Source organism: Chrysemys picta, chromosome 3, assembly GCF_011386835.1.
Source record: "Chrysemys picta bellii isolate R12L10 chromosome 3, ASM1138683v2, whole genome shotgun sequence".
NCBI lineage: Eukaryota > Metazoa > Chordata > Testudines > Emydidae > Chrysemys > Chrysemys picta.
Genome location: NC_088793.1, coordinates 8787558 through 8810534, shown reverse-complemented (window position 1 = coordinate 8810534; position 22977 = coordinate 8787558). Strand labels below are relative to the sequence as shown.

The window sequence follows — 22977 nt, the reverse complement described above, 5'->3', positions numbered from 1 at the left end:
TAATATCATCTAGCCTGGCCTGAATGGCTAGTATAAGTGCTTGACAGCACTTCCTACCACTAGAGCACGTTTCATTCAAGGCTCTCGGGTGCTGCCCAAACGTGTGAGTTGAAAAATGAGAACAGACTTTAAAATCAGAGCCTTGTAGTGACCAGATAAAGAAGCAGGAGATGCCACAGACAGAGAGATACCACGGATAGTAACAGTTAGCATTTCTATAGAGTTTTTCCCATCTCCACGATATTCTATGCACTTCAGTAATTAGACCTCATAACACTGTGTGAGACAGATCAGCCAGAACCAGTACCCCCCATTTTACAGATGGGGAAACTGAGGCACAAAGGGGTGACACAACGTGCACAAGGACACCCAGGGAATCAGTGGCACCCCTGGGTTAGAACACACCACTGCTTGGACCATTAAACCCTGCTCAGCCCTTTAGGTCACTCTGCCTCTGTGCATCATGAGAGAGGAGATTAATCCGAATGACTTTTAGGGGCGAGTTGAAAGGATGATTGCCATTCCCAGCCCCTCTTCTGGAAGCTTTTGCCAATCCTCTGACTCATTCTGCCATCCAGCTTTAATGAGACTCAGCAAAGATTAAAGTAATTCCAAACCTTATCAGCTCTCTCCCTTGTACAGTTGGCAAACAACAAACAAGCTACTGAGATTAACCCTTCCATGCCCTCGGCATATTCTACTCCAGCCAGAGAGAAACTGTGTGTGACCCTGGTACCAAAGTGCTATGAATCTGATACTCCAGACTTTATGGGAATCTGCATAACACTTCCACTCTGCTGGTAACACTGAATTAAGGAAACTTTGTATGAACCATCCCTTCCGCGGAAAGAAGAAGCCCAGCTTTCATTTCTTTACTGCCTTATGTGTTCCCGCTACTCAGCCTGGAAAAAGAATCATGGTTTGAGGATCCTGAGGGTAGCCTTTTCCCCTCTACATTTGCCACTGTCACAAGCCCCAGAGAAGTTAACTAGGTCAGACCAGATCAGATTGGAACCAGCTCAAACGTTTGCCCAAGTTAGAGCTGACCCAGGCTCAAACTGAGTCTTTGTTCTGAGGTGTCAGAGCTTTGGACAAACTAGGTTTTTCATGGCACCGCAATCTTGATTCTCCACTAATAGACAGATGTTCACTCCTATGCCTGTTTGATCCTCAGCTTCAAACTGTTTACACTCAGCTTACTTCCCTCTACCCAAATCCCCTTTCTCACTCGTTGGTGTGACGGGTTGGATCACAGAAACCCCCTTGGGAGCTGCCACCCAATGTGCAAAGATTACCCCTGCTTCTGTTTTCCCTGCCAGCTCAGGACTCCAGCACCCTGTCTTGCTGAGCCAGACACTCCCGTCTGCTCCAACACAGACCCAGGGTCTGAATCACTTGCCCCAAAGCTGCAAGTTTACCTGAAAACAGCTCCCAGAAGTGTGCTTGTCTTTAGCACTCAGATGCCCAACTCCCAATGGGGCCTAAACCCAAATAAATCCGTTTTATCCTGTATAAAGCTTATGCAGGGTAAACTCATAAATTGTTCGCCCTCTATAACACTGATAGAGAGATATGCACAGTTGTTTGCTCCCCCAGGTATTAATACATACTCTGAGTTAATTAATAAGGAAAAAAGTGATTTTATTAAATACAGACAGTAGGATTTAAGTGGTTCCAAGTAGTAACAGACAGAACAAAGTAAGTCACCAAGCAAAATAAAATAAAATGCGCAAATCTATGTCTAATCCTGAATACAGATAATCTCACCCTCAGAGATGCTTCAGTAAGTTTTTTCTCAGACTGGACACCTTCCAGGCCTGGGCACAATTCTTTCCCCTGGTACAGCTCTTGTTCCAGCTCAGGTGATAGCTAGGGGATTCTTCATGATGGCTCCTCTCCCCCTCTGTTCTCTTCCACCCCTTTATATATCTTTTGCATAAGGCGGAAACCCTTTGTCCCTCTGGGTTTCCACCCCTCCTCACCAGAAAAGCACCAGGTTAAAGATGGATTCCAGTTCAGGTGACATGATCACATGTCACTGCAAGACTTCATTGCCCACTTGCCAGCACACACATATACAGGAAGACTAAGAGGTAAACACAGCCATCTGCAGACAATGGTCCTGGTTAATGGGAGTCATCAAGATTCCAAACCATCATTAATGGCCCACACTTTGCATAATTACAATAGGCCCTCAGAGTTATGTTTTATATTTCTAGTTTTAGATACAAGAGTGGTACATTTCTACAAATAGGATGATCACACTCAGTAGATTATAAGCTTTGTAATGATACCTTACAAGAGACCTTTTGCATGAAGCATATCTCAGTTACATTATATTCACTTATTATCATGTTTTTATAAAACCATATAGACTGCACAACGTCACAGTTGGGTTCTGATCAACCAATGAAATGAGCATTTCCAAGAGGACTAGAGTCATGGGACCACATTCAACAAGGCAACTTGGAACAAGCAACTGCCACATCCATAGATATTTCTGGGCCAAGTTCAGCAGTGACATACACAGGGGTGTGCTCAGATGCCAGGGTGATGGATGGCAGGAGAAACCCCTAAGATAAACAACCTACGTGTTAGCTCCAAACCTCAGAACTGCTCTGGTTACTTTGCCTGGTTTTGTACGTGAGATGGCATATTCATGCCCTGCACATTGACTGTACCTGTTTCCTCCTCAAACTGCTGGGAAAACACACCATGGTCCCAACACCAGCCAGCAGAGCCAACTGGAGACACCAGGGCCAGCCATACTGTACCATCCTAAGGTGCAGCAGAGGTCCAAGGAGCCATAATCCCTTCCGCAGCTCCCTCTCAGGTAGCACTGAGACCCCAGCTCAGGGCAGCGCTTATCAGGCATGCTTGGACCCTAATGGATTCCACTCCCTGACATCCCTCTGAGGAAGGTGAATGATCCCCATTTTGCAGATGGGATAATGGAGTCACAGCAAGGTGAAGTGACTTGCCCAAGGCCACACAGTTGCAGAGCTGGGAAATGATCCCAGCTCTCTTACCTTCACCACAAGACAATGGTCTGTTTCTCCCTTTTAGGCAGTTAATCTAGTCCACTGGCTCTCAACCTTTCCAGACTACTGTACCCCTTTCAGGAGTCTGACTTGTCTTGCGTACCCCAAGTTTCACCTCATTTAAATTCTATTTGTTGACAAAATCAGACATAAAAATACAAGTGTCACAGCACACTATGACTGAAAAACGGCTGACTTTCTCATTTTTACCATATAATTCTAAAATAAATCAATTGGAATATAAATATTGTACTTACATTTCAGTGCATAGTGTGTAGAGCAGTATAGACAAGTCATTCTCGGCATGAAATTTTAGTTTGTACTGACTTGGCAAGTGCTTTTTATGTAGCCTGTTGTAAAAACTAGGCAAATATCTAGATGAGTTGATGTACCCCCTGAAAGACCTCTGTGTACCCCTAGGGATATGTGTACCACTCGTTGAGAACCACTGATCTAGTCCATCCCTCAGATGCCAGTACAAGGTGATTCCCTATGTATATACTCCAGTGCATTGTCCAGTCTAGTTTTCCCTTTGGGAGATTCTTCCACAGTCTACATGCATATGTCCCTGGGTTAACTATACACTACAAAGGTGCCACATCAGGTGAATGGGGCAGCACCACCTGTGGGTACCACCCCAACCTCAGATCTGTGCTACATGAGGCAGCTCTGACAGGGATCCGATCACTTATTTTCGGTAAATTGATGCGGCAGCAGCAGGTCGTTAAGTAACGTTATCCTGTGACCACATTCCAACCCACTGACAGTATTGCTGCGGTAAACCGTACCCAGGGGAATGATTTTAAAGAGGATTCACAATGTAATATGCAACCCTTCAGTTCTGCAGGCGGACTCATTCTATGATTCTATGATTCTATGATCTCCCTGTAACAAAGCCCCTTTTAAATCTCTTCCAGTGAGGCATCCTGGGCCCAGTCCTGTGCATCCTTTTCACTGAAGTCAAGAGAGCGCTGCATGCAAATTGTATGCAGGAGGGAGGTATGCCCATCCTCTTGGCGTGAGCTAGGGGCCTGGATTCTCATCCCTGTCTGGAATGAGACAGCTGGCACAAAGGGAACAGAACAAGGATCTGGCCCTAAGTCTCAAAGTATCTTCTCCTCCAGTCTTCTCTGTTTTCCCACCTTCTCTCTCTCTCTCTCTCTTTCCCCTCAAAGACTTTTAGGGGTTCCACTAGTCCCTGTTTTACACACAGCTCAACCCAGCAACCACAAGCAGAAGCAAAAAGAAATGTTGTGGTCCGAATCCTGGTATTACTGAAGTCAACAAGCCCAGGTCTGCTCTCACATCGGTTTAACACCTGCTGACTTTGACCAGGTTACTCTCAATTTACACTGGCATGAGCAAGGCCAGAATCAGGTCCAACTGGCATTGTGCCACTGACTTCAACTGCATCAGGATTTGGCCCTCGTTTATTAAGTCTGTATCAAACATCTCATTTTTGTATTTGTCCAAAGGCAATTACAAGCTAGATAGCAGACAGAGCAATAAATGCTGTAATCACAAGCATTATACCTGATGGCTTATTGCAACAAGGAATTGGTAAAAAGCATACCCAAATGCTTCGTTAACCTTGTAGCCTCCCAAATCATCCCAATTAGACAGTTTCCTCTTAGAATTTGTTTATCCCCTACTATTGTCATCAGAAACACCCTAAAAAAAACTATTCACAATGTTTTTGATTATACAGGTGAATGGGAATTTCAGCTCTGAGCGGCTAATCATTTGAATAAAAGCTGTTGTCCCCACTGTGCAGAACAACACTTTGACAAATAAGACCGGTGTGGAGGGAATTACCTTTCCTTACATAAAACAATTCATTATTTTTATTTTTAAATAGCGACGTGCACTGAGGTTAAAGACCTTGCGCAAGCTAGTCACCCAGAAGAGTACGATTGGCAAACGAGCCTCTGGAATAAGATTCACATCTGCCTCGTCTAAGCTAAGTTTATTCACAGTGGCAAAAAATGGTAGTCTTAAGGCACAGGTTACAAAAGTGAGGAATGAGACAAGCAGCTTCTTTAAATGCTACAGGCACATCTCAGACCTGTTGTGGCAGTTGTGACTGCCCACTCCTTCAGCAGGTTGGGGCCCATTCAGGGAAGCCCTGGCTAGTCTCAACTATGCCCATATGGCTACGATCCCAAGGAACCATCTGCCATCTACTTGCCAGAGCACAGCATGTTCTGGCTATGCCATCTTCCCCTCTGCCCCAAAGAACGACCTGACGTGCCCCCTACACTATGGGCTGCAGAAGGTGGTGGTGTAGGAGTCAGTTAGCCTGACTCTATGCCAGTGGAGCACTCCTCCATGCAGCGGGATTCCCTGGCTGCTTTCTAACTTCTTCGCACCAGGACCAGAGCGGGTCTCAGGATTGAATCCCACTGTTCTTCTGTTCATCCACATCCACGGATGTGTGAGTGAGTAGAATCTGCGCTGCTCTACTCATCGTCTCTGGATGCAGTCCTTGGTCTCTGATCAGCAGGCGCGCCTGGTCCTCCGTGTATTGCTCAGGGAGAACAGTGCCAGCGAAAGCAATGCCCCATGCTGTCCCAGCTCGTGTCCAGTTCATAGGGCGGATCCCCATTCATGGATTGTCACCTCTGAGCGGAATCTTACAGTGGCCAGGAAGGAAATGAAAGTCACACTGCAGGGAGGGGGCCTTCCGAAGCCTGCCAGCTTCGTGCCACACGTGCAGAGATTGCGTGACGCCGAAGACGGGAATGCGAATCACAAACAGAACATCCTGCTAGACAGGAGACATAATGCAGAACATCTGTCACGCCACCGTGCTTTGTGGGAGTCATTGCTCCATGCAGGGGAAATGCACCTCAGGAATTTCACAGGCAGCAGAGAGACTGGCATCCCCACTGTGTACAGCATAAATCACCCTGGTGACAGGCACCCTGCCTGCAATGCAGCGCCGCTCCTGGACTCTGTTCATGAATAATGGCATGGCATGTCTCCTCGCTCACTGTCATGCAAATAAGAAAACCTGCTTCTTCTGTGTGCCAGGACCCAAGTCCTTGTTCCACTTCTCCCAGCCCTGCTGATTAAATATAACAGCGGAAGAGGGAGCTTTCCGATAGGTCAGACCTCAGCCTATATGTACTTGTACAGCACCTAGCCCAGTGACCCTCAGATCCATGACCGGGGCGCCTGGGTGCTGTTATAGTACAAACAATAAACAATAATATATCCAGTGCTGGAATTTCAGTGGTGAGAACTTTGGGGAACTAAGGGAAAAGACGGTGGGCCATCTGCTCTACTCTCTTTTGTTTAAGTTGATATCTTAATTTGAGATGTACTAAGTCTCCTTAACAAGGGGAGGAAGGATGATTAAAAAAAAAAAAAAAACAAGCCACTGGCAGGAGTCCTGGGTACCACTTCTTCAGCTCTGATTCACTGCTGCACCTTGATTGAGTCATTTCACCACTATGTGCCTCAGTTTCCCCATCTATAACATGGCAATAAACAACCCCAGTCTCACAGAAGTGTGAGTCTTCATTCATGGCTATAAAGTGTTTTAGCTCTTCAGATGAAAGATGCTTGAAACAAGGTAGCATGGTCTTCTATTAGCCCATTTCAACTATCCCCATATTGACTGGGTACATGTCATCTCAGGACGGGGTAGATTCATAGATTCTAGGACTGGAAGGGACCTCGAGAGATCATCGAGTCCAGTCCTCTGCCCACATGGCAAGACCAAATACTGTCTAGACCATCCCTGATAGACATTTATCTAACCTACTCTTAAATATCCCCAGAGATGGAGATTCCACAACCTCCCTAGGCAATTTATTCCAGTGTTTAACCACCCTGACAGTTAGGAACTTTTTCCTAATATCCAACCTAGACCTCCCTTGCTGCAGTTTAAGCCCATTGCTTCTTGTTCTATCCTTAGAGGCTAAGGTGAACAAGTTTTCTCCCTCCTCTTTATGACACCCTTTTAGATAACTTAAAACTGCTATCATGTCCCCTCTCAGTCTTCTCTTTTCCAAACTAAACAAACCCAATTCTTTCCACCTTCCTTCATAGGTCATGTTCTCAAGACCTTTAATCATTCTTGTTGCTCTTCTCTGGACCCTTTCCAATTTCTCCACATCTTTCTTGAAATGCGGTGCCCAGAACTGGACACAATACTCCAGCTGAGGCCTAACCAGCGTAGAGTAGAGCAGAAGAATGACTTCTCGTGTCTTGTTCACAACACACCTATTAATACATCCCAGAATCATGTTTGCTTTTTTTGCAACAGCATCACACTGTTGACTCATATTTAGCTTGTGGTCCACTATAACCCCTAGATCCCTTTCTGCCATACTCCCTTTCTGCCAATGCAGAGATAAAGTTTCTTGACACTTTAAATGATTACTTCTTGGATCAGCTAGTCCTGGAACTCACAAGAGGAGAGGCAATTCTGATTTAGTCCTAAGTGGAGCACAGGTTCTGGACCAAGACGTGAATATAGTTGAACCATTTAATAATAGTGACCATAACATAATAAAATTTAACAACCCTCTGGGGGGAAAACACCAGTGCAGCCCACCCCAGTAGCATTTAATTTCAGAGAGGGGAACTACACAAAAATTAGGAAGTCTGTTAAATAGAAGTTAAAAAGTACAGCGCCAAAAGTGAAGTCCCTGCATGGAAACTTTTTAAAGACACCATAATCAAAGCTCAATTTAAATGTGTATCCCAAATTTAAAAACATAGTAAGAGGACAGAAAAAGTGCCACCGTGGCTAACCAACAGAGTAAAAAGTGGAAGTTAAATCCTATTGAGGAAAATAGAAAGGAGCATAAGCTCTGGCAAGTGAAGTATAAAAAAAACACAATTAGGAAAGCCAAAAAAAGAAATTAAAGAACAGCTAGCCAAAGATTCAAAAAGCAACAGCAAAAATTTTTTTAAGTACATCAGAAGCAGGAAGCTTGCTAAACAACCAGTTGGGCCACTAGATAGTTGAGATGCTAAAAGAGCACTCAAGGAGAATAAGGCCATTGCAGAGAAACTAAATTAATTCTTTGCAACAGTCTTCATGGCAGAGGCTGTGAGGGAGACAAACTTGAGCCATTCTTTTTAGGTGACAAATCTGAGGAACTGTCCCAGATTGAGGTGTCGTTAGAGGAGGTTTTGGAGCAAATGGATATATTAAACAGCAATAAGTCACCATGGCGAGATGGTATTCACCCGAGTTCTGAAGGAACTCAAATGTGAAATTGCAGAACTACTAACTGTGGTTTTTAACCTATTATTTAAATCAGCTTCTGTATGAAATGACTGGAGGATAGCTAATGTGACGTCAATATTTTTAAAAGGCTCCAGAGGCAATCCTTGCAATTACAGGCTAGGGTTACCATACGTCCTCTTTTTCCCGGACATGTCCGGCTTTTCGGCAGTCAAACCCCCGTCCGGGGGGAATTGCCAAAAAGCCGAACATGTCCGGGAAAATGGCGGCTCTGCTCCTCCCCGACTCTTCGGCTCTGTTTAAGAGCCGGGCTGCCCGAGCGCTACCGGCTTCGGGCAGCCCCCGTGCCTCCGGACCCTGCGCCGCCGGAGCCCAGGAGGGGAAGTGCCCGGCTGGGGGCGCAGGGTCCAGAGGCATAGGGGCTGCCCAAAGCCTGAGCGCTACCGGCTTCACGGTTTGCTGGGCAGCCTCCAGACCCTGCGCCCCCGGCTGGGCGCTTCCCCTTCCGGGCTCCAGCTGCGCTGGGGAAGCGCCGGCTGGGGGCGCAGGGTCTGGGGGCTGTCCGGCAAACCCTGAAGCCGGTAGCACTGGGGCAGCCCTTTCCCCCTGGCTGGGAGTGGAAGGGAGGAGGGGGCGGAGTTAGGGTGGGGAAGGGGCGGAGTTGGGGCGGGGCTAGGGGGTGGGGAAATGGGCGGGGCCAGGGCCCGTGGAGGGTCCTCTTTTTTTATTTATGAGATATGGTAACCCTATTACAGGCTGGTAAGCCTAATTTCAGAACCAAATTTGTTGAAACTATAGTAAAGAACAGAATTATCAGACACGTAGATGAACACGATTTGTTGGGGAAGAGTCAACATGGTTTGTGTAAAGGGAAATCATGCCTCACCAATCTACTTGAATTCTTTGAGGGGGTCAACAAGCATGTGGACAAGGGTGATCCAGTGGACATAGTGTACTTAGATTTTCAGAAAGCCTTTGATAAGGTCCTTCACCAAAGGCTCTTAAGCAAAGTAAACTGTCATGGGATAGGAAGGAAGGTCCTCTCATGGATCAGTAACTGGTTAAAAGATAGGAAACAAAGGGTAGGAATAAATTATCAATTTTCAGAATGGAGAGATGTAAATAGTGGTGTCCCCCAGGAGTCTGAACTGGGACCTGTACTGGAAACAGTACTTTTCAACATGTTCATAAATGATCTGGAAAACGGAGTAAACACTAGTGAAGTGATAAAATTTGCAGATGATACAAAACTAATCAAGAGAGTTAAGTCCCAAGCAGACTGCAAAGATCTCTTGCTCACAAAACTGGGTGACTGGGCAACAAAATGGCAGATGAAATCCACTGTTGATACATGCAAAGTAATGCACATTGGAAAGCATAATCCCAACTATACATATGAAATGATGGGGTCTAAATTAGATGTTACCACTCAAGAAAGAGATCTTGGAGTCATTGCGGATAGTTCTCTGAAAATATCCACTCAATGTGCAGCTGCAGTCAAAGAAGCCAACAGAATGTTGGGAATCATTAGGAAAGGGATCGATAATAAGACAGAAAATATTATATTGCCTCTATATAAACCCATGGTACGCCCACATCTTGAATACTGTGTGCAGATGTGGTCACCCCGTCTCAAAAAAGATATACTGAAATTGGAAAAGGTTCAGAAAAGGACAACGAAAATGATTAGGGGTATGGAACAGCTTCCATATGAGGAGAGATTAATAAGAATGGGAATTTTCAGCTTGGAAAAGAGATGACTAAGGACGATATGACAGAGGTCTATAAAATCATGACTGGTGTGGAGAGGGTAAATAAGGAAGTGTTATTTACTCCTTCTCATAACACAAGAACTAAGGGTCATCCAATGAAATTAATGGCAGCAGATTTAAAACAAACAAAAGGAAGTATTTCTTCACACACTGCACAATCAATCTATGGAACTCATTGCCAGGGGATGTTGTGAAGGCCAAAACTATAACAGGGTTCAAAAAAGAACTAGATAAATTCATGAAGGATAGGTCCATCAATGGCTATTAGTCAGGATGGGCAGGGATGGTGTCCCTAGCCTCTGTTTGCCAGAAGCTGGGAATGGGCGACAGGGGATGGATCACTTGATGGTTACCTGTTCTGTTCATTCCCTCTGGGGCACCTGGCATTGGCCACTGTTGGAAGACAGGATACTGGGCTAGATGAACCATTGGTCTGACTCTGTATGGCCGTTCTTATGTTCACATTCTCAGCAGCTGCTGACTGATTCCTGCTAACTGGTTTTGGCACCTGTGGAGTGGGATAGGAAATTAGGATCTGAGGTAAAAAGGTCCTTCAGGAAGAGCCTTAGAGCCAACCAAACCTGGGGAGAAGGCTTGGGTTGTCATATTGTCAATGACAAAGGCTATGGAAGCGTAGATAGAAGAGTAACTTGTATTCTAGCTGCGTTGGCGATAGAGAGACGGAGAGAAGTGAAGTGAATACACACTAGCTGAAGTTGGAGAAGAGGATGTCTCCAAGGACTGGGAATGAGATGCAAACACTTTCACTTCTAGATTACTAGCTCAGATGGGAGGCGAGCTCTGCCCAGCTCCTAGCAGCCAGGAACCACATCCCACAAACCACCTCCCTAATTGGCTTTAAATCAGCTGCCTTGGCTGGCAGCCTCAGCTCAGAAACTATGATGGGTCACAAAAACTTACTTCCCCTCGCCGCCTATGTGTGATCACTCCAGGGTTGAGGTAAACTTCACTTCTGGATACCTCTGCTGTCTAGACAAATTCCATCTCCGGCAGCCAATCCTTCATCAACACCGAATTAACGTCTAAAACCTGCTGTAGTTACACTGAAGCCTTGCTTTGGGTTTGAAGAGTGCCTCAAAGAAGGGCAGAGTTGCAACCATTGATTTTAACGTAGGAGTGACAGTACAACTTGGCCCACTTTAGCTCACTGATATGGAGTTTTCCTCCAGCACCATCTCAAATACAAAATTAATATACCAGACAAGCACATCTTTCACTGAAGACAAAGTGAATTGTATGAATGTGTCTGGCAGCAGAATTTGGTTCCATATGTTCGACAATATCTCCCTTACATGTGTCACTAAGAGCTGATGGAGTATTATGAGTAATACTGTTTGTTATGGATTTAGCTGCTCTTTAAATTAGCAAATTGTTTGGAACCCAAATTTGATTGCCTATGAATGTATTCATTATTCACATTTGCTGAACAGTTTCGACAGATACATTTTCAGACCAGAGGCTCTTTATCAACAGTTTACTTTGACTATTTGCACCTTTTGTTCCATGATCTTAAAGTGCCTTACAAACAATTAAGTCTCACACTGCCCCTGTGGAGCGACACGGCCTGCAATTTAATGATGGGTAACTGACCTGAATAAGTTAAATGATTCACCCAGGGTCACACAGGAAATCAGTGGCAGAGTTGGTAATGGAACAGTGGAGTCCTGATCATTAGTTTTGTAAAACCATGGACAGTTTGGGGAAGCACCAACTGACCGGGGCAAAAGCAAATGCAGTATCGGTTTCCAAAAATCAAAGCGTGACCCTGGCAGTTACTGACCAGTCAGACCACATGCATCTTGTTAGTGTACTGGGGAAATAATCTGGTTGCTTAAGAGGTTTTGCCGCTCTGGTGACTCAGCAATGGGAGAATTTCTCTTTCTAACAGACCGGGAGTGATCTCTTCAATGAGCGACTTGTCTTTGTTTCTCTGTTCCCTAGGTCTTGCAACTGCCACCATGGGGGCTCTGCTGTGGGATCTCTTGCTGCTGTGTTTGTTTGCCCACGTGCTCGGCGACTGTCAGAGGGACTGCCTGAGCTGCAACAGACACTTGTACAACCAACAGGACAACTTCAACGTTCTCGTAAGTCAGTCAAGGCCATAGCCTCACTCACTCTCCAGCGATTGACGTGCAGATGTCCCAGGTGCATCAGTAAGGCTGCCCTGTCCCGGCATCACCAGCATTAGGAAGAGATAACATAGGCAATCACCTAGAGCCACATCAGGAAGTGGGGGGCAGTAGAATTGGTAAAGTGCTTCACTGGACTAAATGAGCCCTTCTATCCCTCTTTGTTTGTTTGAAATATACCAGGGTCATCTTGTACCCCACAGTGAGATCCCCACCTGCACCCATCCACTCCAGAATCCTTTATTCCTTTGCATTAGCAACCAGGGCAGCCCCATGCAAAGGATTCCCAGGTGCATTTGGAAGTAAGGGGGGAGATCAGATCCGTCCATCACCTAGGGCTTCCAGTGACAGACCTGGGGGCTGCTTTGCAGGAGAGCTATATTATCTATGAATGTGTCAGACATCCAGCCATATCTTTATGGTTGCAGATTAAGATAATCAATGGCTAGTGCAGGGGTGGCCAGCCTGGGGCTTCGGAGCCACATTCAGAAGTTAACATGCGGCTCCTTGTATAGGCACCATCTCCGGGGCTGGAGCTACAGGCGCCAACTTTCCAGTGTGCCGGGGGGTGCTCACTGCTCCACCCCTGGCTCTGCCACAGCCCCTGTCCCCACTCCAACCCTTCCTGCCCCCTCCCCTAAGCCTGCCATGCCCTTGCTCCTCCCCCTCTCCCCCCAGAGCCTCCTGCATGCCACGAAACAGCTGATCGGGAGGTGCAGGGAGGGAGGGGGAGGCGCTGATTGGCGGGGCTGCCGGTGGGCGGGAGGCGCTGGGAGCAGGGGGAGCTGATGGGGGGCTGCTGCCGTATTACTGTGGCTCTTTGGCAATGTACATTGGTAAATTCTGGCTCCTTCTCAGGCTCAGGTTGGCCACCCCTGGGCTAGAGGGACAGTCAAGTAAATACAAAGCATAGAAACAAGGGGCCTGATTCTGAGCTAGCTTTCCCTGGTGTAAATCAGGAGTAATCCCACTGAAGTTAATGCAGTTACACCAGTGTAAAACTAGAATAGCGCCGTAGTGAATCAGGTCCACCCTCCTCGTCTCTGAATTGGTTAGGAGCCCTGGGAGGCACGTCATAAAGCTGGAATACTCTGTGGGACCCGTCTGTTTGGCACAGCATACCTATTACATAGCACCGCATGCAGCTATTGTATTATACGCATGGCTAGCAAGGGTAAAGGCCTCCATTTTAGGAGCAGCAGGTCACAAGTTCTCACCCCGCTGTCACCTGTGTGCAGGTCAGTTAGACACTGAGAGGTCTTATTTCCAGCAACAATCCTAGAATTTCCCAGTTCGATTCCACTAGGACACTTGCGACACTACAGCAATGAGTGCATTACAAATAACACAGAAAGACAGGCTGGCTGGGGCTGTGGACACACAAGTGGGCAGTTTCAATCTGATATGTTGAGGGCCCCCATGGTAATCAGAAAGCTGAGATCTTGGTGTTGTCCGCTTCCCACTCCCCAAAATAGGGACCGGAGAGTCCAGTCGAAAAGGGAACCTGGCCAGGTCCGGTCAGCACTGCTGACCAGACACTAAAAGTTTGGCTGGCTACAGTAACTGGCCTCTGCCACCAGGGGGCAGGAAGAGCAGCAGCTGCTGCTGGAGCCTGGAGGAGCACTCAGGAAAGGCTCAGGTGGAGAGAGATACTGGTGGCTCCCACGTCCTGCCCCAAGCACGGCTCTGCCTGCCCCACTCACCCCACCCCAACCCCCAGAGCCCAGCTCTCCCTCCCCTGTCTTATCCCAGTTACTCACCCCTGGAGCCCAGCTCTCTCTCCAGTGTCCTGCCCCAGTCACCTCTAGAGCCCTGCTCAGCAGGCAGTGGGATGGTGGTGGAGAGAGCAGTGAGTGATGGGGGCGGGAGGAAGAGGAGCAAGGGTGGGGCCTCGAGGGAAAGAGGTGGAGTTAGGGGCAGGGCCTCTGGGGAAGAGGCAGAGCAGGGGGGCGGGAGAGGTTCCAGTGCTCAGTGTCTGGTTTTCACAAATGAGAAAGTTGACCACCCTACTCCAAAACAATCTCTAGTCCCAAGATGCTCATAGATACAATCTGAGCCATTTCCTGATGTGACTTTGTCCTGAGGGAAAAAGAGTTTTTCAAAGTGTCAACCCTCGAGTCAGCCCAGACAGAGACAAGGCTGTTGGGAGTGATAGGACCAGCACCTGGATCCCAGCTGGCGTGACCCAAACATTTCACTGCTATCCCCCTATTCTACTGCAGCTTTAAGCCCATGGAGAAGAATGGTCCTGCTTTTGTTCTTCTTCTTCACATCCCCTTCTCTCTCTCTGGCACAGTGTTTGTTAGGCAGTGAGTCCTGACCAGTTTTATTGGTAACAATGTGTTTGAAAGGCCTTGTCTGGCTCTATAAATTTCTGTTGAAGTTTATGACTCACGAGAGGTACCACAGAATGCACCGGGCAAAGGAGCGGAAAATCCCAGCTCATAAAAAACAAGTCTCAGTAACTGCACCCAGAAGAAGGGCTCCTGCAGTTTGCCTAGGGAGTTACAGTTGGGTTCAAGGAGAGTCAGGATTTGATTCCTGTCTGGTGCATATTAATAAACAATGGGAAGTGGCTGATAGAATGCCCATCTGTATGGGTCATAGAAGATGAGGGTTGGAAGGGACCTCAGGAGTCATCTAGTCCAATCCCCTGCTCAAAGCAGGACCAATCCCCAACTCAATCCCCAAAGGGCCCCCTCAAGGATTGAATTTACAACCCTGGGGTTAGCAGGCCAATGCTCAAACCACTGAGCTATCCCTCAGTAGTAGTTTCTACTCCTTGGTGTGCTGTGCAGAGGAAGAATTTCCAAGGATTTGTATTTACACTGGAAGAGGTGGATACAAGGCCTGAAATCAACCCCCACCCCCACCCCCCATCACAGGGTTTAGGTGGCAGAGCTGGGGGATCTAACGCACCAGCTTTACCATGTCTCTGACTTCAGACTGACACAGTCTGCTGCACTGCGAGTCCTGATCCACAAACACTCATGTTCAGGGCTGGCTTTAGATGCCTCCTGGTGTCAACTGATTGAAGTGTCAGGAAAAGGATTTACAAAGTCGGTCACACTAATCTGGCCACATGATGATGACAGATTAGGCCAAATGAATCCTATTGCTGAATGCATATTGGCTGCCCCAGGTATCTAGTGGTTAGTGCTCTTATCTGTACAACTGTTTAGATTCCATCCAGGCCCCTGCTACCTGCGTTGGTGGCAGTAAGGGGGTGTGCAGGAAGCCTGCTCAGTTTAACAGGGACCACTCTGACCAGTTGGGCTCTGAAGAGCCAATTATTCATATGGATTTTAGAGGGCAATCTGCCTTCCCACTCCAAGCTAGGGATGGGCAAGGGTTACAATAAGGGAGGTGTGGGGATACACAGCTAAAAGCCGAGGGAGGAATGTCCCTCTTCTACTAGGGTCGAGGGAGCAGAACTCCCCCCAGGTCCACCTCTGTGCCAGTTGGGTTTGGATGAACTTTCCCATCCTTATTCTGTCTCTTTCATACAACCCTGTGCACTGCAGCTAGAAGTGCTAAATACTCAGAGAGAAGCCGTTCTTGTGTGATTTCCAGACTCAGCTGTGTAAATCCAAAATGTCTAGATTATTCTTCATGATTTGTATTACTGGGACGCCTAAAATCCCAGTCAGAAACCAGGACCCTTTGGCAAGGCGCTGTACAAACCTAGAATAAAGAGACAGTCCCTGCCCCTTACAGTCTCAGTAGTGTCAGCCAAACTTTTGGATGCTCATCTAAACCTCTGTCCCTTTTCGGAAGCTCAGCCCCTGCCATTGCAACCCACAACTTAGAATAAAGGCGTTGGCCACCTTACAGTTTCATGCATGAATATTACTCTGAAGTATATTAAGTCACAGCCTCTCTTTTACATGCAAAATAGTGTGTTGAAGACACACACACACACACACACACACACACACAACCACCACCTTTGGCTGAATCCAGCCTGGGTTGGTAATGATCAAAAGCCGCTGCTGCCTGTTTGGTGACCTCTGCGAAACATTCTTGGTGTCTTTAACCCCCACCCCCTTTCCAGTGCCCAGATGGTCCCAACATAATGGACAATAGCTGGTCCCCTTTCTCAGCATTCTCAACACAGAGACCAACAACTGCATGGTCCATGGAGGGTGCATGGTCATCTGACTCCTAGAAATGGTCTCTCCTCCTGGGCAAGGTTGAGGCATAGTGATGGAGGAAGCTGGCACGAGCACTCCTCCTGTTGTAAATGTTCTGGGGATAACTAGAGGACTTCAAACTCCAGGGCTGTCAAGCTAGCAGTAAGTGCATTCAGAATGGAAACTTTTAATTGGAAAGGAATGAATCCGCATGTCAGACCCGACTCCCCGACCCCAACAGACATGAGGCTTGGGAGCTGGCGCGTAACTTTATAATCTAGTCTTTAGACACATTTTCAGAAACAATGCTAAGCCTTGCTAGTCTCCTGAGTCACCCCCCATCTAACTTGTCTCAACAACTCATCCCTGTTGCCAGCTGTTTGTCCCTCAGGACTCAGCCTTACACATACAAGTGAAAACTGTCTTTGTCAAGACCAGCGAGGCTCAATACAAGGCAACGTTCTGATCTGATTCGACATATAAACTGATTAATGAGCACCCCTTAGTTCTGAGCATCTCCTGATGCAGATCACACAGGTGGAGAGGGGCAGAGCAGGACTGGAAGGATAGGAAAAAGGACATTTCTATCCTCCCTATCCTATGATGGAAATGAAGGGCCTGATCCTGAGAGGTGATGAGTAGCTGCATCTCCCCTGGAAGTCAGTAAGAGCTGCATTTGCTTACCACGCTCCGGATCAGGCCCTAGCTTCCCTAGGGAAGTTTGCATGTCTAGATCAGTATCTTCTCATTCCTTGGTTATCACTGCTCCGATCTTTCTAGCCTGTTGTGCAGGAAAATGAGACTTGCCTTCAGCACTTGATTAAAGAGCACACAGGCATGAGAGCCATTAGAGACTCTGGCCAGTACTTTTTCACAGTTCATAATGCTTTCTTTTCCTCTCTATTGATCCTCTGTGACAGCCTTGGTAGGCGACTTTCTTTCCCTATTGTTCTTTTCTACTTGGTATGTATTGATTTCCCCTCCCCCTTTCTATTTCTTAACAAGCCCAAGCCAATACATCACTGCAGTGTTTTACTTGCGTTTGTCATGGTGACAAGTCCTGAGTCACTTGGGTTCATTTCACAGGATGCATCTTCTGCACTGAATGCCCTGCAGGATCCATCACCCTGCAGCAGATGGGCCCGATTTGGCCTGCAGGAGGCACCTTCTGCATCAGCAAACCTCCTATAAATAGTTAATTCCTATTGTGGGGGGTCCTTCTAGGGACGCTCAGTGCACCCGTTAGCTGCAGGAGTGGGAAGCAGTATGGCCCAATGGTTAGGGCACTACCCTAGGACCCAAGAGTCTTGCATTCCCGTCCTGGCTCTGCCATTAACTTGCCAAGTGACCTTGGACAAATCAATCATTCTCTGTGCCCATCTTTCCCCAATTGTAGAATGGGGATAATAATGCTTAGATGATGATTACCAGATACTATGATGATGGGCAGAGTGTAATTGCCTAGCTACAGCCAACCAAGACATCAGCTGATCATGGTGCCTCCACATCACCCAGCCTAGTGATTTTGGAAGCAAACATGGATCTTCCAAACCTTTCAAAACTTTGCGTTGGGTTTATGTTTTATAAGTGTGATTCTGGCCAGTGCCGACCTGGAAAGGCTGGGGGAGTGGGGGGTAGAGATGGTTGGGGTGGTGGGGAATGCACTGCACTTTTCTGGTTATGCCTACACTGCAAAGAAAAACCCATGGCAGTAAGTCTCAGAGCCCAGGTCAATTGATCGGGAAGGAATTTTCCTCCAGGGTAGATTGGCTGAGCCTCTGGAGGTTTTTCGCCTTCCTCCGCAGCATGGGGCAGGGATCACTAGCAGGAGGGTCTCAGCCGATTGAAGTCACTAAAACACAGGATTGGGGACTTCAACGGTAGAGTCCAGGGAAGGGTCTTGCGGCCTGCAGCATGCAGGGGGTCAGACCAGATGATCATAATGGTCCCTTCTGACCTTAATGTCTATGAGTCTATGAGACTCGGGCTCGTGCTTCAGGGCTAAAAATAACAGCATAGATGTTCCCACTGTAGCTGGAGCCTAGGCTCTGAAATCCACCCCATGGGGAGGGACTCGAAGCCTGGGTTCCACCCCAAATGGGAGCATCTACACTAGTATTTTTAGCCCCATAGCACGATCCCCATAAGCCCCAGTCACTTGACCTGGGCTCTGAAACTTGGTACCGTGGGTTTTTCTTTGCAATATAGACATACCCTCTGAGCTGGCTGGCTCTGTTTGCCAGGAGAAGACTCACCATAAAGTGCACCTGGATTGTCTTTTAACATGTGTGGATTTCACAGATCTCTAAATGAAGAATTATTGTGTGCAATGCATTCCAGTAGCATCAGGAGGCCGCGGCGAAGATTGGGGCCTACTGCACAGGTGCCTGTCGATTTAGATTGTGAGTTCTTCAGGCCAGGGACTATCCCAAAAAGTTTACAGCCTAACTAGATACAGACAAAGGAAGCATCTTTGTCCCCATTCTATAGATAAGGAGCAGAGGTGAAGTAACTTGCCCAAAGCCACAAAGATTCTATGTCAGAGCAAATGACTCAACCCTCTCTCCCAAGGCCTTCACCACAAAACCAGTCTTCCTCTCTATTCTCCTGCTTAAAAAAACATGGAATGACAGTTGACATTTTCAGTCTGCACTCTTTTAGACCTGGAGAGCAGCAACAGGGTATTTAATACCTCACACAGCTTAGCAGCTCTCAGAGCAGCAGCGCATACAAATAATTTACCATCTTGTAGAAAAAGTGCTACCACCTGGAAGAGGCTCAGATACTACAGGGATGAGTGTGGTATAAGAACCTAGATAGACAGAACAGTGTAACCGGCAGTAGAGTAAAACTTAGTATGCAGGAGTCAGGCACAGCGCTTGAATCTGCTCAGACTTCTGGAGACATCACGTTCACACAGGACATGCTCAGAGGTACTCAGTCCCACACTGGTAATTGAGTCCTTAGTCACAGTGTAAATCCAAATGACCCACTGAGGTCAATGGAGTTACTCTAGTTTGTCACGAGTGTAATGAGAATTTGACTTAATTACATTTGTAGCTCTTCACTTGTTACTAATCCTATCACTCAATCTACTAGAGCAGTGGTTCTCAAACTTATTTGATCAGGCCCCCTTCTTTGTGTCTGTAGTCATTTATGTCCCCTCCCCAAGTACATCTGTCACCACCCAGCTCTGACGGCAGAGCTGAGAGCAGGGGCTGCTGGCTGGGTGCCCAGCTCTGAAGGCAGCGCTGTGCCAGCAGCAGCACAAAAGGGTGGCAATGTGAAAAGTGAAATTTGTCAATATCACTTTTCACAGCAGACTTCGCGCCCCGTTGCCACCCTTACTTCTGCACTGCTGCTGCCACCCGGAGCTGACCAGGTGAGGGATTGGGGATGAGGAGATCCTGAGACTGCCTCCCACTGAAAGCTGGAGCTCTTTAAAAAAATAAAATAAAATAAAGCACACAGCTCGTACTCCCCTTGACACATTCCCGCGCCTCCCTTGGGAGGTCCGCCCCATAGTTTAAGAACTGCTGTACTAAAGCAGAGGTCCTTAATCTTTTCTGAATCACCCCCCACCGTAGAATTTTTTTTTAAAAACTTAGAGCCCCATCCCTTTTTACAACAGCAAAAATGATACGGCTACATTACCGTGTACTCCTCAGACAAGGCACCCAAACTGCCCCCAGAGTTGCCAGCCTATCTTATTCACATGTCGAGTCTTGAAATTGTGTATTGCAGAATATTAGCTTTCTAACTTCTCATACATAGCTCTGGTAGTAAATGTGCTGCTTTGGCACCACGGCAACCGTTTCCTTTTTCATACAAGTGTTCTACCTTCATGATCTGATCAAATAAAGTTTGCATACAGAGACATGTTAGCCATGTGTCTAAGGACACTTGGAGAGCTGGCCACCTGATTCAGCAGGTTATGCTGAGCACCAGCTGAATCATAGGACTGGAAGGGACCTTGAGAGGTCATCTAGTCCAGTCCCCCGCGCTCATGGTGGGACTAAGTATTATCTAGACCATCCCTGACAGGTGTTTGTCTAACCTGCTCTTAAAAATCCCCAATGATGGAGATTCCACAACCTCCCTCAGCAATTTATTCCAGTGCTTAGTTATCTTGACAGTTAGGAAGTTTTTCCTAATGTCCAACCTAAACCACCCTTGCTGCACCTTAAGTCCATTGCTTCTTGTCCTATCCTCAGAGGTCAATGAGAACTTTCTTCCCTCCTCCTTGTAACAACCTTTTATGTAGTTTAAAACTTATGTCCCCCCTCAGTCTTCTCTTCTCCAGACTAAACAAACCCAATTTTTTCAAACTTCCCTCAAAGGTCATATTTTCTAGACCTTTAATCATTTTTGTTGCTTTTCTCTGGACTTTCTCCAATGTGTCCACATCTTTCCTGAAATGTGGCACCCAGAACTCGACACAATTCTCCCATTGAGGCCTAATCAATGCTAAGTAGAGCAGAAGAATTACATCTCATGTCTTGCTTACAACATACCTGCTAATACATCCCAGCATGATGTTTGCTTTTTTTTGTAGCAGTGATCCACTATGATCCCTTTCCACAGTACTCCTTCCTAAGCAGTCATTTCCCATTTTGTATGTGTGCAAATGATTGTTCCTTCCTAAGTTGAGTACTTTGCATTTGTCCTTATTGAATTTAATCTTACTGACTTCAGACCATTTCTCCAGTTTGTCCAGATCATTTTGAATTTTAATCCTATCCTCCAAAGCACTTGCAACCCCTCCCAGCTTGGTATTGTCCACAAACTTTATAAGTGTACTCTCTGTGCCAGCGGTTTTCAGACTTTTTGTATTGGTGACCCCTTTCACACAGCAAACCTCTCAGTGTGACCTCCCCCGATCCATTAAAAATGGGAGGGGTAATTTAATTTAATGGGGGCTGGGAGCTGTCAGTCCCAAGGAGTTGACAGCTCGCGACCCCCATGTAACCACCTTGTGACCTCCTGAGGGGTCATGACCCCCAGTTTGAGAACCCCTGCTCTATGCCATTATCTAAATCATTGATGAAGAGATTGAACAGAACCAGACTCACAACTGATTCCTGTGGGACCCCCACTTGGTAGGCCCTTCCAGCTTGATTGTGAACCACTGATAACTACTCTCAGGGAACGGTTTTCCAACCAGTTCTGCACCCATCTTATAGTAGCTCCATATAGCTTATATTTCCCTAGTTTGTTTATGAGACGATCATGCGAGACAGTATAAAAAGCCTTACTAAAGTCAAGATATATACATCTACTGCTTCCCCCCCATCCACAAGACTTGCTGCTCTGACAAAGAAAGCTATTAGGTTGGTTTAACATGATTTGTTCTTGACAAATCCATGCTGACTGTTACCTATCACCTTATTATCTTCTAGGTGTGGACTGATGTGGAGAAAGTAAATAAGAAAGTGTTATTTACTCCTTCTCATAACACAAGAACTAGGGATCACCAAATGAAATTAATAGGCAGCAGGTTTAAAACAAATAAAAGGCAGTATTTCTTCACACAACGCACAGTCAACCTATGGAACTCTTTGCCAGAGGATGTTGTGAAGGCCAAGATTATAGCAGGGTTCAAAAAAGAACTAGATAAATTCACGGAGGATATTGGTTATTAGCCAGAATGGTCCAGGATGGTGTCCCTAGCCTCTGTTTGCCAGAAGCTGTGAATTGGTAACAGGGGATGGATCACCTGATGATTACCTGTTCTGTTCATTCCCTCTGAAGCACCTGGCATTGGCCACTGTCAGAAGACCGGATACTGGGCTAGATGGACCTTTGGTCTGACCCAGTATGCTGTTCTTATGTTTGCAAATTGATTACTTAATTATTTGCTTCATTATCTATCCAGGTACTGAAGTTAAGCTGACTGGTCTGTAATTCCCCGGGTTGTCCTTATTTCCCTTTTTATAGATTGGCACCATATTTGCCCTTTTCTAGTCCTCTGGCATCTCACTCACCTTCCATGACTTTTTGAAGATAATCACTAATGGCTCACATATCTCCTCAGTCAGCTCCTTGAGTATTCTAGGATGTATTTCATCAGGCCCTGGTGACTTGAAGGCATCTAACTTCTCTAAGTAATTTTTAACTTGTTCTTTCCCTATTTTAGTCTCGGATCCTACCTCGTTTTCACTGGCATTCACTGTGTTAGACGTCCAATTGTTATTAACCTTTTTGGTGAAAACTGAAACAAAAAAGTCATTTAGCATTTCTGCTGTTTCCATATTTTCTGTTATTGTTCCCCCCCCCCCCCCATTGAGTAACGGGCCTACCCTGTCCTTGGTCTTTCTCTTGCTTCTAATGTATTTGTACTGAGTATCCTCTGCACCTTGAAGGATCAGGCTCTTAATAAGGTGTGGGGAACGACTGCCTTCTGTGTCTAGGTAACAATTTGTAAAATGCTTTGGTGTGTGTGATGTGCGACTTTAAAGAAGGTTGTGTAGTGGCTCAGTCACTGTATGATTAGGATTGTTTTTTTCACTGACAAATGAAACTCTTTGTTGTGGCTGGATGAGGTGGTCTGAGTTCCCTACACTCAGGGCATAGCTGCAGGGATAGAGCTGAAGTCATTAGAGTGCCTAGTTTGAGAAATGCAACCTGAATTCTGTGCCAGGTCTCAACACCACTAACTCAAATTTGACCTGGTTCACT

The 22977-nt window shown here is 46.5% G+C and overlaps 1 protein-coding gene across 1 annotated transcript in view; it reads left to right on the top strand.

The window, feature by feature from the left end:
* The window catches only part of PNOC (prepronociceptin), a 43433-nt gene that overhangs the window by 5647 nt on the left and 14809 nt on the right, over positions 1-22977 (top strand). Inside the window, exon 2 of the mRNA XM_005308457.5 lies at positions 11979-12121. Coding sequence (XP_005308514.3) covers positions 11979-12121 — 143 coding nt within the window. The remainder of the gene's footprint in view (positions 1-11978; positions 12122-22977) is intronic.